At 41.9% G+C, this 16,580-nt stretch overlaps 1 protein-coding gene across 1 annotated transcript in view; it reads right to left on the bottom strand.

The window, feature by feature from the left end:
• Adam17 (ADAM metallopeptidase domain 17) overlaps nucleotides 1–2,931 on the bottom strand; it is a 43,389-nt gene extending 40,458 nt beyond the window's left edge. Inside the window, exon 1 of the mRNA XM_034513873.3 lies at nucleotides 2,580–2,931. Coding sequence (XP_034369764.1) covers nucleotides 2,580–2,676 — 97 coding nt within the window. The 5' untranslated portion in view covers nucleotides 2,677–2,931. The remainder of the gene's footprint in view (nucleotides 1–2,579) is intronic.
• Nucleotides 2,932–16,580: the final 13,649 nt, after the last annotated feature.

The following is a 16,580-nucleotide window of genomic DNA, read 5'->3' as shown; positions in this document are numbered from 1 at the left end:
TTTTGAAATTTACCTTAAGGTTAACATACACACAACAGTATCTATTTACATCTCTGAATGAGTCTCTTTCCACTAAGTCATAAACCTTCAAAGATGAATATTATTTCATCTTTATATCTTTAATGCCAGGCTGGAGAGATGGCTCAGTGGTTAAGAGCACTTAGTGCTCCTCCAGAGGTCCTGAGTTCAATTCCCGGGAACTACATGGTAACTCACAACCATCTGTAATGGGATCCGACACCCTCTTCTGTTAAGTCTGAAGACAGGGACAGTGTACTCCGATATATAAAATAAATAAGATCTTTAAAAAAAAAAATTATATCTTTAAATGCCAGGCCTAATTCCTGGCAGCCAGAATATGAGTTCTTCAAATCTTAGATCAACAGATTATACCTATGGGTTTGGTTTTTGTTTTCTGACATAGAATGTTCTATACTTTGCTATCAAAATTTAAAAAGAAAGAAAGCAATCCACCCAGGCATTCTGGAGGCAAAGGCAAATTGATGAGTTCAAAGCCAGCCTGGTCTACATAGCAAGTTTCAGGACAGCCAGACCTATCGAGTTAAACTCTGTCTTAAAAATAAAAATTTTAAAATTCCTATGATTTGCATACATTGCTGAGAATCTAGAAATAATGTAGTTTTCCTTTACACTGGTATGAGTCCCTAGGATTCATGCTTTTCTTTCTACCCATGGGCAGGAAAATAGTAATAAGTTATGTCAGAATGGTACAAAAAAAAAAAAAATCACTTTACTATCTCAAATGCAAGTTTACTCTTAACAGCATTCTTAAAATGAAGCATGTCCTCATCTCTGTTATGCATCCTGAATTTTTTTCTTTCAGTTTGTATCAACTTAGATTTCAGCACTTGCTAACTAGCTCCTATGCTGTTCTTTAAACTTGTCAGGTATATAATCCATTTTAAAATGCAAACACACACAAGAAAATCATTTGGATACAAACATAAAACACATTCAGTGTTTACTCCAGTCAACCACAACATCTGTTCAGTAAATAAGATGAAAACACAAGTTAAAAAACTAACACAAAAGCGAGTGGTGGCACAGCGCTTTAGCGCCTGCCCTCTGGTGGCGGACGTGCCCTGAGTTCCCGAGTTCGAGTACAGCCCGTTCTCACTGTGTATCTATCAGTGAGTTTCATGGGGAAAAAAAAAAAAAGAAAACACAAACTAACACAAAGCCGGGCGCCTTTAATCCCAGCACTTGGGAGGCAGAGGCAGGTGGATTACTGAGTTCGAGGCCAGCCTGGTCTACAGAGTGAGTTCCAGGACAGTCAAACTTACACAGAGAAACCCTGTCTCAAAATAAATAAATAAATAAATAAACAACCAAAAAAACAAAAAATAAAAAAAAACCTAACACAAGGCTGGGAGTGATGGTACAAGGTCTTTAATCCAGCTCTTGGGAGACAGGGGCAGACAGATCTCTCTGAGTTTGAAACCAGCCTGGTATACATCGAGTTCAGGCCAACTAGAGATACACAGTGAGACCCTGTCTCAAAACAGACATTAAAAAACAAAAACTCACAGGGCTTCAATCTGAGTAATAAAATACTATAATGACAATTTCACACAGTGAGCTATTTCTCGCTTTCTTATTAACTGAAATGCCTTAGATTTGCAAAATAAAAGATCTTAAGACACACGGTAAGCTCCCTCTCATAAAAAGTGTTTCAAACTTTGTTAGTGATTAACTGAAATGTCTTACACAGCCACTTTTGCAAGCTAAAGGATCCTGAGATACCGGGTAAATTGCCTATCACCAAACTTCAAACCTCTAATGCATGTCTTTCCTTATAATCCGATCTTGCTTTAAAAAAAATTCAAAAATTCTAGAAACTCTATAGTTTCTAGACTGTTTAAATGGGTCAGCCCTGGTGATCTGTTAAAAATTGCAAGGAAAGCGTTCATAGTGGCAAGCCAATTCAAGAGTTAGCTTGGAAGTTTGAGCCTAGCTCTCTCGGCCAAGCACCTCTCCAACAAGACGGTGCATAGGATGATCTCAAATCCAATTCCCGATTCCAAATTCAGTCGAAAATGCAAATGAAACCACTTCAGTTGCCACCTTCCAATCAGGTACTGCGTTAAATACGTCCTACCTAAATTCAAGTTAGCCTGTGAGAGCCAACAAGTGGTGTAGAGCTTTGGGCCCCCGTCCTTTCTTCCAGGGTCTTGCTTTCGGCAGAAACACCTAACACCTTTGATTCACTTGTTAGCAAGCAAGGGACCTCAACCAAATCTCACGCTCCATAAATGCACCACCCACGTGTCAACACCTCTTTTCTAAACATTCCAGAAATAAACCTAGGAAAACTTGCCCCTCCCAGGCCCTCGGTCCCTATGGGAGACCCCTCCAGGATGTCCCTCCTCACGGAGAGACAAGCCCAACTCTTTTCTCTCGCTAAATACCGAGAGCCACACCCCCCTTCCCACACTGAAAACTTCGGGACGCGCCACTGTAGCCAAAATCCCGCCCCCAGCGCCCCGGCGCGTCCCTCCAAGTACTCTGGGGCCAGATAAGTCAGTTTGCTCCCCAGGCTTTGCTCCCCAAACTCTTACCAAGTCGCGGGTGGGAGCCAGTGCCTGGTTCCTCCGGAGGTCGGGGTGCCAGGACGAAAGGCACCAAAGTGGTCAGGAAGAGGAGACGCTGCCTCATGTTCCCGTCCACCACCTCTCTGGGTAACCTTCTCCTAAAGAGCGTTCGGGAAACTGCTCACATTGGGAAGCGGCGGTGCTCTTCCCAGCACGGCCCTGCAAACTTTTCCCTCCCGCGCCGCCTACAGGGAAGACTCAAGAGCTAGGCACAAGTCCCCGGAAGTGCAGGCGGCGCTCGCTGAGAGCCGCTCAGCTCGCTTCCGGCCGCAGTCCCCGACCACCGCGCTGCCCACACCCGGAAAATAGGTGTCGCATAGCATTGTGGGAGGCGTGGCTCGCCCCGCCCCGGCGCGGGCTCTACGCCATCTTGTCGGCTGTAGTCCTTTCTAGTCCCTCTGGGGCCCTGTTGGCGCCTTCCTGGCCTTCAGCTGGCGGCGTCCTGACTCGACCCAGCACGGTCTCGCCTCTGTCCCCGGGTGACCGCAAGGAAGAAAGGTGGGAGAGGATGGGCAGGCCCTCAAACGGGTGCAACCTTCTTCATCTTGATTAAAAGCCCCTTTTTAGCGTCTTTATTAAAGGAACTGTGAAGTCTGGCGTGGGGTCAACTATCGGCCTGCTGTCGCAGGCGCTGGTGATAGGATGGGGCGTGAAGCCTTCTACAGTGCCGCTGGGATCCTCCCCACGCAATCGGCGTCTTGCTGCCGGAGACCAGGTCTCTATTGTCACTGAAAATGCTCAGGGGACTGTACATTTATTTGCTCTTTGGCTGCTCTAAGCAGAGTCTCCAGGAACCAGAATGCTAATCGCTCACTCTCCTGTGAACAGGAGCGACATCTGCCTCCTAACTCTTGTAGTTAGTTTCCCTACTCGATCCCTTGTGTTTTTGCAGTCGTTTTTTTTTTTTTTTTTTTTTTTTTTTTTTTTTTTTTTTTTCTTAGTTCTGTGTTTACTGTTTGTGGTACTGAATATTAATAGCCCTGGTCAGATTTCAAGTTGTCTTCCTGAAAAAGATAAACTGATTTAAATTTGTCCGTTGTGGAATGTCTTGCATCATCTTCAACTGTTACTGACTTTGTACATTTTTATTTTTTGGCATGTTAGCTAAACTAGTCTGTACAACCGAGGTATAAAACGCTTTCACTAGACACACGTTCATGGCATACCCAGCCAAAAAAGTAAATAAATAAAATCACCCCCATAAATTAGATGCCACAACTGTGTAAGGCTTTTTAATAATAGAAATGCTACGGTGTTTCTTTTGAATGTCCGGGCTCCATATCCCCAGGTTTGTAACTTTAGTAGACTGCAAATTATATTTTTCTGTCGCCTAGCTTTTGTGCAGTTGAGCTATGTTTAGTAAATACTATTTCAGTGGCTCTCAACCTTCCTAATGCTGTGGACCCTCTTAAAACAGTTCCTCATGGGTGGTGACCCTGAACCATAAAATTGTTTAATTGCAACTTTATAACTATAAATTTGCTATTGTTATGAACCGTAATGTAATTATCTGAAATGCAGGGTACCTGATATGCGACCCCCTGCCCCCCAGAGGGAGGTCTGACCCACAGGGTGAGTACTGCTGAGCTAGTTTTTTAAAAAGCTCCTGGTCTACTTTATCATAACAGGTTTTCAGGATAAGTCCCAATTTTAAGTAGTCTTCAACATTCACAAGTCAGTATTCAAATTATGATTCCAATTTAAAGTTCATCTTTGATTTGACAGTAGTCCATACCTTTAGGATAAAAGAGCCAGTGAAGCATCTCAGAGGGCCATGCTGGATAAAAGCCCCACAGCAGAACTGGACCCTACAACATCCCAGCACTGGGAGGCTGACACAGAACAACAGCCAGGGTTATGTGGAGAAAACTGACAGGCCAAGTCTGTCTGCAAAGGTTAATTCTTTTGGGATTTGTTTGGTTCTGGCAGGAGGGAAAGGTTTGGTGGGCTTTTTGAGCTAGGCTCATTTTGTAACCCTGCCTAGGCATTTCTGCCTCAGCTTCCCAATTGCTGGGATGACAGGGCATGCGCGATCACACGTGACTTCAAGCTTTTATTTTATTCTCAAAGTTTTTTTTTTCTTTTTAGAAAAAAAAAAAAAAAACACCCTCATAAATATCTACCCACTCACTACTGAGCCACCTTGAAGCCCTACTTATTTGTCTTACCCTACCTGTCAGAGAGCATTAATTTGGATGCTTTTTTTCTGTTGCTGAATAAAGTTGGTAAAGCTAGCCCTTCAAGAAATATGAATCCTCAAGCCTCAAAAAAATTGCAGCTTTGTAATGAGAATTTTGGTTTTATTTTAAAAACCATTTATGAGAACGTTTTGTTTTAATCCCAGGTGTGAGATAAGAGGCTCACAGCAGGTGATTATGATTTACCTCATGCACTAGCAGGGGTGTAATCTTTGCTAGCTGCAGATCATTTAATTCTGGGGACTCTGATATAAATGGAGAGTACCAAGAGGGCCTCTGTTGGCTTCTGCTCCCCATTGCCTTTGTTATGGTTTGTCAAATGTCCCTGAGCAAAGAGAAACAGGAAACTGGAGATATCCTGACAGCCAAGATTGGACCGCCCCATAACTCAGCATCCCTAATCAGCAGGAAGTAGCCTATAGAAGTCTACACCCCCTTTGCCTTGTAACCTCGATCTCTTACGTGGTTGTGGGGAGTGGTGTGGTTGGAAGGGATCAGGGTAGAATGAGACTTAGAAGGGAGGTAGAGGCATAAGAACCCAATAAAAGGAGTTGGGCAGTGGTGGCGCACGCCTGTAATCCCAGCACCTGGGAGTCAGAAGCAGGCAGATTTCTGAGTTCGAGGCCAGCCTGGTCTACAGGGTGAGTGCCAGGGCTACACAGAGAAAATTTTTCTTGAAAAAAACAAACAAAAAATTAAACAGTTTTTTTTTTTTTTTTAAGTACACCAATACAACTGAAATATGGCTATACAAAGTTCATGTACCAAGAACTCATTTCCAAGGTTTTAGTCCAAACAGTTCATACAAAAACCGGAAAATCCTTTTAGAAAGAAAAATGGAAACGCAAACATGGTACAAAACTGCTCAGTGAGCCTGACTGATGAACACACTGTCCCTTTGAGACAGAGTTTCATTTTTCCTAGGCTAGCCCTGAACTTGTCCCTGCCTCTACATCCTGAGTAGTAGGATTTCAGGTGGGGTGTGTACAGTGCCATTTGTGTGATGTGGGGGTCGAACCATCACTTCATGCATGCTGGACAGGTGCTCTACCTGTGGAACTACAACCCCAGCCTGGGGATTTTTTAGTGGTCCAGTAACTCAGTCCTTTGCCTTCAAGTTGGAAAAAAGAAAAATTGATGTCATTTCATTGAGAAATGAGTCTTAACATTATTTTGAAAAGATCCATTTATAGAACTTTTTAAATCACCTCCAGTAGACGTTTTACAGAATTACCTGCAGTGTCTATCCCGGATGTGTGCAAAAGTATCATACATCATGTAGTATCTGGCGTGCACAAGCAACTGTGACTGGCCTCTCCATTCTGAAATACTTAAAAGATTTATTTAATTTATGCATATGAGTACACCACCATTGCTCTCTTAAGACACACCAGAAGAAGCACCAGACCCCATTACAGATGGTTGTGAACCACCATGTGGTTTCTGGGAATTGAACTCAGGACCTCTGGAAGAGCAGTTGGTGCTCTTAAATGCTGAGCCATTTCTCCAGCCAAATATTTGTTTGTTTATTTATTTATTTTATGTTTTTGAGTGTTCTATCTGCATATACACCTGCATGCCAGAAGAGGGCATCAGATCCCAGCATAGATGGTCATGAGCCACCATGTGGTTGCTGGTTCCAGAACCTCTGGAAGAGTAGCCAGTACTCTTAAACCACTGAGCCATCCACCTTCTGAAATACTTCTTTCTCTCCATTGAGAGCTCAGAGTAACTGGACAACAGGAGAAACTAAACATGAGAGTTTGAATGAAGAGAATGAATTGGAAAGGAACTTGATGGAGATAACTACAGTCTAAAGTGACCAAGTTCTGGTTCACTAGCCCACAGAAGAGACTCACCAGTTCTCCAGTTTTACAGTGGCCAGAGACCTTAACTGAAAGCCCATTTCCAACATTCAAAATCTGGTAATACAGAAGAGACCCATATCATACCTTTGTCCTCAAATGATTCATTCTGGTTGGTTTGTGGCTGGGCCTCAGGACCCCAGATTAGCCTGGATCTATGCAGTCAGGAGAGAGCCTTGAACTTCTGATCCTCCTGGTTCTACCTCCCCAGTGAGGGAATTATAAGTGTGTACCACTACACCTAATATACATGATGCTGAGAGAACACAGGGCTCCACATACAGCATACAAGCACATAAGTAGACTTCAGCCAGGTGAGCAGAGTACTTACAGGGAGCTCAGTATAAACATAAATTAATGTAAGGGCTGAAGAGATGGCTTCTCTTGCAAAAATTCTGAGTTGGGTTCCCAGCACGCAAAGTGCTCAAACTGTGTGTAACTCCTCCTGCAACGGATCTGACACCTGGCCTCCAGGGGGACTCCCACCAGTGCACATAATTAAAATTTTTTAAATTGAACACAAATGAGACTGTAGCTTTTTTAGAAAACTGAGTCATGCTCGTTTTTTCAGATTTTAAAAAACTTTCATTTTTGAATAATTGAATTCTTACTAGTTACCAGCATCCCTACTATGTGTATGCAGTGATACATTTTGTAAAAACTAAGAAATCAGGCTGGAGAGATGGTTCAGCAGTTTAAATACTAGTTGTTGCAGGAGTCAGGTTCCCAACACCCACTCACTCACCCACTTCCAGGGTATCTGATGCCCTCTTATGGCCCTTCAACAGCACCAGTGTTGTGGTTGGGGTTGAATGATAGACACAGAGACATTTGTATAATACAGGGCTGTTTGCTGGGGCTTAGTCCCATCCAGCTCCCTGCCCTGCTCCTGTTCTGCTTCCTTCTTCTACCCCTCTACCCCAGCTCAAGCCACCAGGTTAAGCTTTATCACAGGCCAAGCTATTAACATAGTGGGATACACACACACATACACATATTTGGAGATATATAATTGGTTATAGCATGAGATCCACAGCTTACTCATTCTCAGCCAATCAGCAGCAGGACTATGCAGTACATACCTTAGTGTTGCCTTTTGGCCAGATTGAGGGCAACATGTCCTTCCATGACCTCCCCCACAGCAGTTTACTTTCTAATATGATAATCTCAGAGAATGCTCTTTTTGGGGTAGGTGTGAAGTGACAAACATTTATATATCCTGCCAGCACAGTAATTAACAATTGAGAATACAGGAACACACTTTCACAAACAGTTGATACAATGTGTGTGGGGGTAGGTTACCCCAACAGACCAGGTGCACAAACATACATGTCTATGAAAATACTCATACATTTAGAGAAAAATATTCAGCAATGACATAATAAACTGTGAAAACCTGTTTTAAGACAGCCCCCTCCCCTGTAGGGCTGGAGAGCTTACAGCAGCCCCAGGACATGAATAAAATACTGAGTTTCCTCACATCCTCCTAGCCTGCTTTTATGTATATGCAGAAGAGCCATATGTTAATATGAGGCAAATATTTGGGTTCAAAGTCATTCTGACAGGATAATGCCAGGAAACAGCATATTTCTCCCAACTTCTGAATTCTGGGGTTAAGTCTTGTGATTTAATTGTCATTCCCCTGATCTCATTTTTGTTTGAAGAAATACAATAAAATCCCTAAGTAAGTCCAATTGTTGTCCAGCAACGTAACCTCCTTTCTCTTGGTCCAAGGCTATTATCAAGTAGCCGTGTGTCTGTTCTCAGCTTCTTCCTCTCATCCTGCCTATTGGTGGAGAACCTTTGATAAAAAGGCACCACATGCTAGGAAACTGGAGAGACAACAATTAAAAAAATAAAAACATAAATTTTAGATGACAGGCCCTATAAAACAGGTCAGAATCTAGAAATGGCTTTTACCTTTAACAACAATCAGATGTTTTAAATGGATGTTGGTTTGGTGGTGGTGGTTATGAGGTGCATAGGGGGTTATGTGGTAGGCCCCCTGAGATGGACTTGGTATAAGGGAGGTTTATTTGGGGAAAGGGGAGTGAGGACCTGGAGAAGGGGTAGAGGCAGAAGTAGAGCCATGAGAGCAAAGAAGGGACAGAGAAAGATAGAAAGGAGGACAGAAAGAGGGGAAGAGAAAGGCTGGCAGGAAACAAGAGAAAACTAGGTGGTAACGTACCCCAGCGGAATCACCTGTAGGTAAGCTGACGGTATTCCTGTTTAATGCTCAATACATTTATTAAAGTTTAGGTTTACTTGCCTACTGCCAGGTAAGCCCATCCATCTTGTCAAGAACAGTTTATTCCTAATAATATAACATAGGATCTGGGGAACATCTGATGCTGTAGATTCCCTGGCTCAAACAGTGAACATTCACATTAACACTGCAATGGGAAACATCACCAGAGCTGACCAAAATTTGCTCATGAAAACATTTAGGATCTAGACTAGGCAAAAGCGTTCAGTGTGTATTCAGATGATGCATGTGCCACAGAGAACAGCCCACATATGGGGCTTAGCTGTCCCCTAATTTTGATTCTGTGTGATCCTTGTACAATGTGATGTGCTTTGGATCTACTAGTCAGTCACCCTGGATAGACATTACCAATTACTTATTGGTTTACTTTAAAGGAGTATAGATCAGGCAAACTCAGTAGAGTTAGAACATTGGCCGGGCAGTTGTGGCGCACGCCTTTAATCCCAGCACCTGGGAGTCAGAGGCAGGCAGATTTCTGAGTTCGAGGCCAGCCTGGTCTACAGAGTGAGTTCCAGGACAGCCAGGGCTAGACAGAGAAACCCTGTCTCGAAAAACAAAACAAAACAAAACAAAACAAAAAAAAAAAAAAAAAAAAAAAGAGGAAGAATTAGAACATTGCCTCATTACCTGTATAAGGTGGAGTCCTTGGCATTGGATGACTCGATTCCAGAAAGAACTTAGAAGCAAACATCATTTAAACTTGTTAGTAGGATACATGAGGGCTGGAGTGTAGAATGTGGTTGACAGATCATTGTTAGTTTCATGCCTCATGTTCTATCTTGTTTTTATTTCCTAGTTGTAGCCACTCTTCAGTGCCAAAAGAAGTCTTCCACAGAATATTAGTGCAAAGTATTGAGCATGAAATAATCGTGAAGTGGAACTGGAGAGATGGCCCAATGGTTAAGAGCACTGTCTACTCTTAACCATTCATACCAGATGATTCAGGCTCAGTTCCCAACATCGCCATGGAGGCTCACATCTGTAACTCCTATTCCAGGCAATCCTATGCCCTCTTCAGACAACCAAGCAGGCATGTTATACAGACAGACAAAACTCATATACATAAATGAAGCTAAACATTTTGAAGATATTCCTGAATCATCTAGTAGCATCCTTTCATCTTGATAGAAAGAGGCTTAGTTATTTTCCCCAGGTATTTATAGCTGAAATGACAGTCTAGGGTTCCTAATGTCCAGTCCAGGGCACACTGACTACTCCTGACAGTGAGCCCTGGCTGAGACAGACTAGCTCTTGACTATCATCTGACCAGTGAAATGAATGTGCATCCAGTTGGTAAGACCATTCTACCTAGTACCATACATTCTAAAAGAACAGCTGGAAAGCCAGTCATCCGCTAGTGTTACCTCTACCACCTCAGGAACAGCCTATTCAAGTTGAGCACCTAATGCAGAACTCTGATGAGGTTCTATTTTGAGAGATGTGTGAAAAGCTATGCTCTTGTAGTCAAGAGCTCTTAGGTAGAGGAGCATTTGCCCTTGAAATCTGTTTTAAACAGAGAAGGGATGGTCTAAGTTAGGTTTGTAATGCCATCTGATTTTAAGGAGAGAGAATTCTCAAAGTGAATCTCATTAACATGTGTTTTCAGGCTTTTGGGGTTTGCTCCATGAAAGAGGTTGCACCATTGCCCACTCTAACTAAATGGAATGTTTCTCTCAGTGTCCCAAAAGGCAGGGGAGCTTTCCTTGGAAGTGCAACACAATTCATTTCCTCTCCTATATTGCTCCCAGATTTCTTCCCAGAAATGAAAAGAATTGATGAAAGAGATATTTAAGAAAGGCCCAGGGCTGCCAGCCTACCTTCCTTCCAATTTGCTGATCATAAACCAAAAAGAAAACCTGTCAGATGGGCTGGAAAATGGCTGACCAGTTAACAGCATTGACTGCTCTTCCCAGGAACCAGAGTTTAGTTAGTACCCAGCACCCACACTGCTGCTAACAATTGCAAACTCCAGTTTCAGAGGATCGGACACCCTCTGACACTCCATGAACACTGTGCCTGGACAGATGTACACAAAGGCAAAATGCCCACACAAAATAAAAATCCTGTAATATTTTATTGCCTACATAGTTTGAAGGTCTCTGATGAAACTTGGCAGTCTACAATGACTGGAAAATCTCTAACTTAAGCAGTTAACTCATACATTCTTTTCCATGCCCTCCCTTCAGACAGGGATAACCAAGGTATATGGTAGAACCAGACTGGCATTACTTTGACTCTATTGTGTCTCCCAACTGTGGGGATACAGGTGTGTGACACCATGCTCAGGTTTCTGTTCACTTGTAGCTAGTACCCAATACATGTAACTCTTGGTTTTGTTTTGATTTAATGGGTAACCAGTAACCCCGGAACTCTCTATATAAACCAGACTAGCCTGGAACTCATAGATACCCACCTACCTTTGCCTTCCAAATGCTAGAATTACAGCCATGTACCACCAAACACAGCCTAATACATATAACTCTTAGATGACAACCTTGAACATCATATTATTGCTCACAATGTTATGGTCAGTGGTTACTATACATGTTAACATAGGCAGTTACATCCTGATGATACAGAAGATATGGTCAAAAATACATAAATTCAAAAATGAAGGGAGCTAGAGAGATGGCTCAACAGTTAAGAGCAGTTAAGATGGAAGCTCTTAGAACACGAATCCAATGGTATTTGGCATGACACTTGAGATAGCTTCTTACTCTTAAACTCTGAATCTCCTTCCAATAATTTGACTAGGATAAAGAGCATCAATCCATTGTTCCAAATGCCTATCTAAATCCTCTTGTATGTCCACCACATTAGTAACATTTTTTTGCTAAATGATTAACAAAAGTAGCTGTTTTAACTTCTTGTGTCAAAGCAATTGCAGAAGCAGTGGTGCTAGCAATTAATGTAATTAAAGCTGTTATACCAGCAATAATAAACCCACTACCCTCTTGCTTCTGCTTAAAGCCTGACTCACTTCTTCCAGTATTTGCAAGCTTTTTTCAGAAGACCAAGGTTCTGTGATAATTAAACAAACTAAACAAAGGCTGGTTGATAGACCTCTATAACTGACATGCCAGGTTTCAACACCCTAACACAATTAGAAAGCGTACAATCAATGCATGTTACATTAAGTACTGTAGAAGAAACAGAAGTATTTTTAACTTGACAAGTGGTAGTCATAATTAGGACAAAGTTTAAAGACACTTGCAGTGTATTTGGCGTAATTCTAACACTTCTCTGGATGTTTTAACTTTGCATAGGGAGCTTATGAATTTAAAGAATGCTGCTCTGCTGAGTGTTGATGTAGCAGATACTGCTGATAAAATTACCCATGGCCTGAGGTATTTCTATTTTGGTCAAGCTTCAAGAATGGCATATATAGTTTGATCATGCTATCCCTTTTTGTCCTGGGAATACTTTTATCCTGCCCATCCTGTTAAAACTTGCCTTGAACAACATCAACATGTTGGCAGCCAAAGTACATGGCTTGAAACTAAAAATGGACCCCCAGACAAAGTTACTAAATTAACAGGCTGGCAAGCCAAGGACAGCTAAGATTCTGCACAGAGCCTTACCAACCTGAGACAGAAGTGTATTGCTTTTGATAATGCATATTCCACGATGGGTAAGGAAGGCATTCTTGGCAGAACGACCTAAGACAGGCTAATTCGTGTTTATGAAAAAAGGGAGAGGCAAAAAGCTTTTGGGGCTGCTTGGCAGGAATCTGACATTGGCCAAGGACAAGGAAGTGGGCTTGAGGCAGGAATCTATAAATATTAGGCTAGAACAAAGAAGTAATTTCAAGTAGGAATATAAATCTTAAGCTAGAACAAGGAAGTAGGCTTCAGACATGAAAATGACTTTGGGCTATGACAGGGAAATAGGCTCAGATATTTTGGTCATCCTGATAAGCCCTTAGAAAGTCATGGGAAACACTCATGGGAATGTTCACAGAACTTTGTTTATTGCCTTGCTTGTTCCTTGACTATTTGCATCTATTGTATTGCTAGTTCCTTAACCTAGAACTGACCTTAATACTATGTAATTAAAATGGTAAACCAGGCCGTGGTGGCACATGCCTTTAATCCCAGCACTTGGGAGAGGCAGAGGCAGGTGGATTTCTGAGTTCGAGGCCAGCCTGGTCTACAGAGTGAGTTCCAGGACAGCCAGGACTATACAGAGAAACCCTGTCTCCAAAAACAGAAACAAAAAAATAAAAATTAAAAAAAAAAAAAAAAAAAAAAGTAAAATGGTATAGAAGCAAAGAGGAGGAGGGGGAATGGGATAGGGGTTTTCTAGGGAGGGGAAATGGGGATGGCATCTGAAATATAAATTTAAAAAATATCCAATAAAAGAGAAAAAGGAAAAGGATGACGCTCTTCCAGAGGACCCAGGTTCAATTCCTAGCACCCACATGGTAGCATACAAATGTAACTCTAGTTGTAGAGAACTCTGGCACCCTCACACAAACAAGAATACAGGCAAAACACCAATGCACAGGTTATTTTCTAAAAACTCATTAATGAAAGACTTGAGATCATTTGCATTACCAGTTAACAGCTGCAATAGTTGGTGCCCCTCCCCACCCTCTGGAAGGGGTCTGTGTAGCCCAGCCTGAGCCTCCTAAGTGTTTTATAAGTATGTGCTAACACAACAGGCAAGTACATTTTTTAAAAATCCATTTTATTTTATGTATTTGAGTACACTGTAGCTGTCTTCAGACACAACAGAAGAGGGCATCGGATTCCATTACTGATGGTTGTGAGCCACCATGTGGTTGCTGGGAATTGAACTCAGGACCTCTGGAAGAGCAGTTAGTTTCTTGACCAAGAAACAGGCATTTCTTCTCTGGTCCTGATTTTTTTCTAATTTATTTCAACAGAAAAACTTTCCCCCACTGTATTCTATCAGAGGACGCTAATTAGAAGCAAAATCACTGCTTAATAAACCTTTCATTCCCAAGTTAGTAATTTTCTTTTTGTGTCTGTGTCCTTGTCGATCTAGGGCAATAGGACTGCTTGGTACAGTTGACTGTTTTCACTTTATTAGCAACCTCTAGTCCTAAATTAGGCTGTCCTGATGTACCCAGGACCTTTTGCTTGCTAAGAAATCACTGAGTACTGCCAGCACACCTTTCATTTTGAGCAGGATCTTTTTTTTTTTTTTTAAACATAGGATGGTTTTATGAAACCCAGGTTGGCCTTGAACTATGCAGTTAAGGATGGCCTCTGCCTCCAAAGTGCTGAGATTATAGGTGTGTGCCACCATACATGACTGAGAAAGGGTCTTTGTGCTCTGAGTATTACTACCATGTAATCTAATGCTGAGCTTGCTACTATGCTCAGCCTATTACCCTCTTGCCTCTAATACAGTCCTCTATATCTGGAAATTCTTGTATGCAGTGGCTCACAGGTAGGTTGTGTACTTTTATAGTTAAGAAAGGTGAAACACTGATTAAGGTACCAGCAACAAACAAAAGGGGACGGGGGGGGGGAGGGCGAGGGGTCAGCATAGGAACTGAAGAAATGGCTCAGTGTTTAAGAATACTGGCACAGTTCTTGCAGAGGAACCAGGTTCAATTCCAACTTTCAGCCCCAACATGATAGTTAATATTTAGCTCCAGTTCCAAAGGATGCAACACCTTCTAGGGGATCCCAGGGTATCAGACATAGATAGGGTACAAAACATATATCCTGGGGAAACAACAATAAACAATATAAAAATAAAATATATGTATTTCTATTTTGTGTGGGTGACTGTTTGTCTGCATGTATGTATGCCTCATGAATGCCTGGTTCCCCTGGAAACCAAGAGATCATTAGTTCTTCTGGAGCTGGAGTAACAAGTGACTATGAGCCACCATGTGGATTCCTGGAACTAAACCTGCTGAGTGTTGGTGATGCAGACCTGTAATCCCAGCACTCAGGAGGCAGAGGCAGGTGTTTCTCTGAGTTCAGGGCCACCTTGGTCTACAGAGTTCCATAATTACCAGAACTACACAGAGAAACCTTGTCTCATAATAAAAAATTATTTAAAACTACAAATGTTTGTAAAAGCTGACTATCTCAGATATTTAATGACTGCATTCTGACAGATAAAACCTACTGCCATTTTTAAATGCAATTTTAAGTTCCAACAACAAATAGATGCAACACTGGCAAAAGGAAATTCTGTCTTTTTCTTGATAAGTACTAGCTCTGGTAGATCAGGTTGGCCTCAAACTCAAGAGTATCCACCTGCCTCCCGAGTTCTGGGATTAAAGGTGGGTACTGTCACACCCAGTCTTAGAGAGTAATTCAAAAGTTAAGAGCCCAAGGGCTTGCTATAGAGCAATTGCCTAGTAGCATGAGGCACTGGGTACAATCCCCAGAAATGAAGTTTAGAGAAGAAAGCCCCCACTGTGGTGTTAAAAGCCTCCTACCACACTAAACCCTAATTACTTATACATTTTCCCTGAAGATGTCATTTTTTCCATCTAGTGTAAGGGGGCCCATAAAGCACAAGGACAGAGACACCAGAACTTTAGATGTCAAGTTCTCCTAAAGGGAGAAGACACTCTTTTTAGAGATTATCTTCCAATGTGTGTACTTATATTTTGCATAAGAATGCCGGAGGCTAAGAGTGTTGGATCCCTAGAGCTGGAGTTACAGGTAGCTGTCTACATGAGTTCAGAATCCTCTGAAAAGCAATAAGCACCTTGGTCCGCTGAACTGCAAGCCTTAGAATAACAATGTAAATGTGGGGCAGAGTACAGAGACCAAAGCACACCAGAGAGGCTGGTCTGCCAATCCAGCACGTGACTTTCCTTTACTCACCATTTATTGGCTCTTAAGTCTTTCAATTCAAACTCACAAATTCTCATTTTCTTTAAAATATTTGTAATCTAAAAGAGAGTAGTCCCACTAAATGTCTCACACACACACCCTGGAGGCTCTATGATCAAATGAGCTTTCTAAAATTAAGGCTTGTTTTGAAACCAGCTCTCACTATGGCTGGTAAAACTTAGCTGCCTGCCTCTACCTCCCAAAGTGATGGGATTAAAGGCAAACACAACAATGTCTGGCTACCATCCGATTTACACCCCATACCAAGTTTATTTAAATGCTGTTAAATTCTTCTAGTTTCCTCAAAAAACCAAAGATAGACCTACAATGCTATATTTCTTCAATTCATGTTGCCTTGAAGATCATTTCTCAAACTAATACCTTTAAAAATCACTGACATAAAACCATCATTTTGAATGTAAACAGAATCCTCACTAAGTGGGGGATCTGAAAACTAGACACTCCTGATGTCCGCATAACTGAAACACAATTCTAATACCAGCCAAGGCACTCATCATCACATCATTATCTGTTCTAGTTTTCAAATGTCCACTTTATTTCACAGGACACCTAACCAGATTATCACTACATTATCAGTATCTAAGGAAGATGACCCATGAGGCTACCTGGAGAAATATAGTCCAATTTTACAGTGCCAGGTACCCTAGACAAGTGTACCACAATGCAGAAATAGGAATATCACCGCTACATGTTACATAAAGAGAAATAGCAATATCTAACTTCAAAAAGTAGTAAATTCATCTGTTCCTTAAAATGCAGGTATGCAACTGTTACAAAGCCATAATAAA

Source organism: Arvicanthis niloticus, chromosome 11 (genome assembly GCF_011762505.2).
Source record: "Arvicanthis niloticus isolate mArvNil1 chromosome 11, mArvNil1.pat.X, whole genome shotgun sequence".
Lineage (NCBI taxonomy): Eukaryota > Metazoa > Chordata > Mammalia > Rodentia > Muridae > Arvicanthis > Arvicanthis niloticus.
Note: the sequence above shows the minus strand (reverse complement) of the source record. Positions and strands in the feature narration are given on the sequence as shown.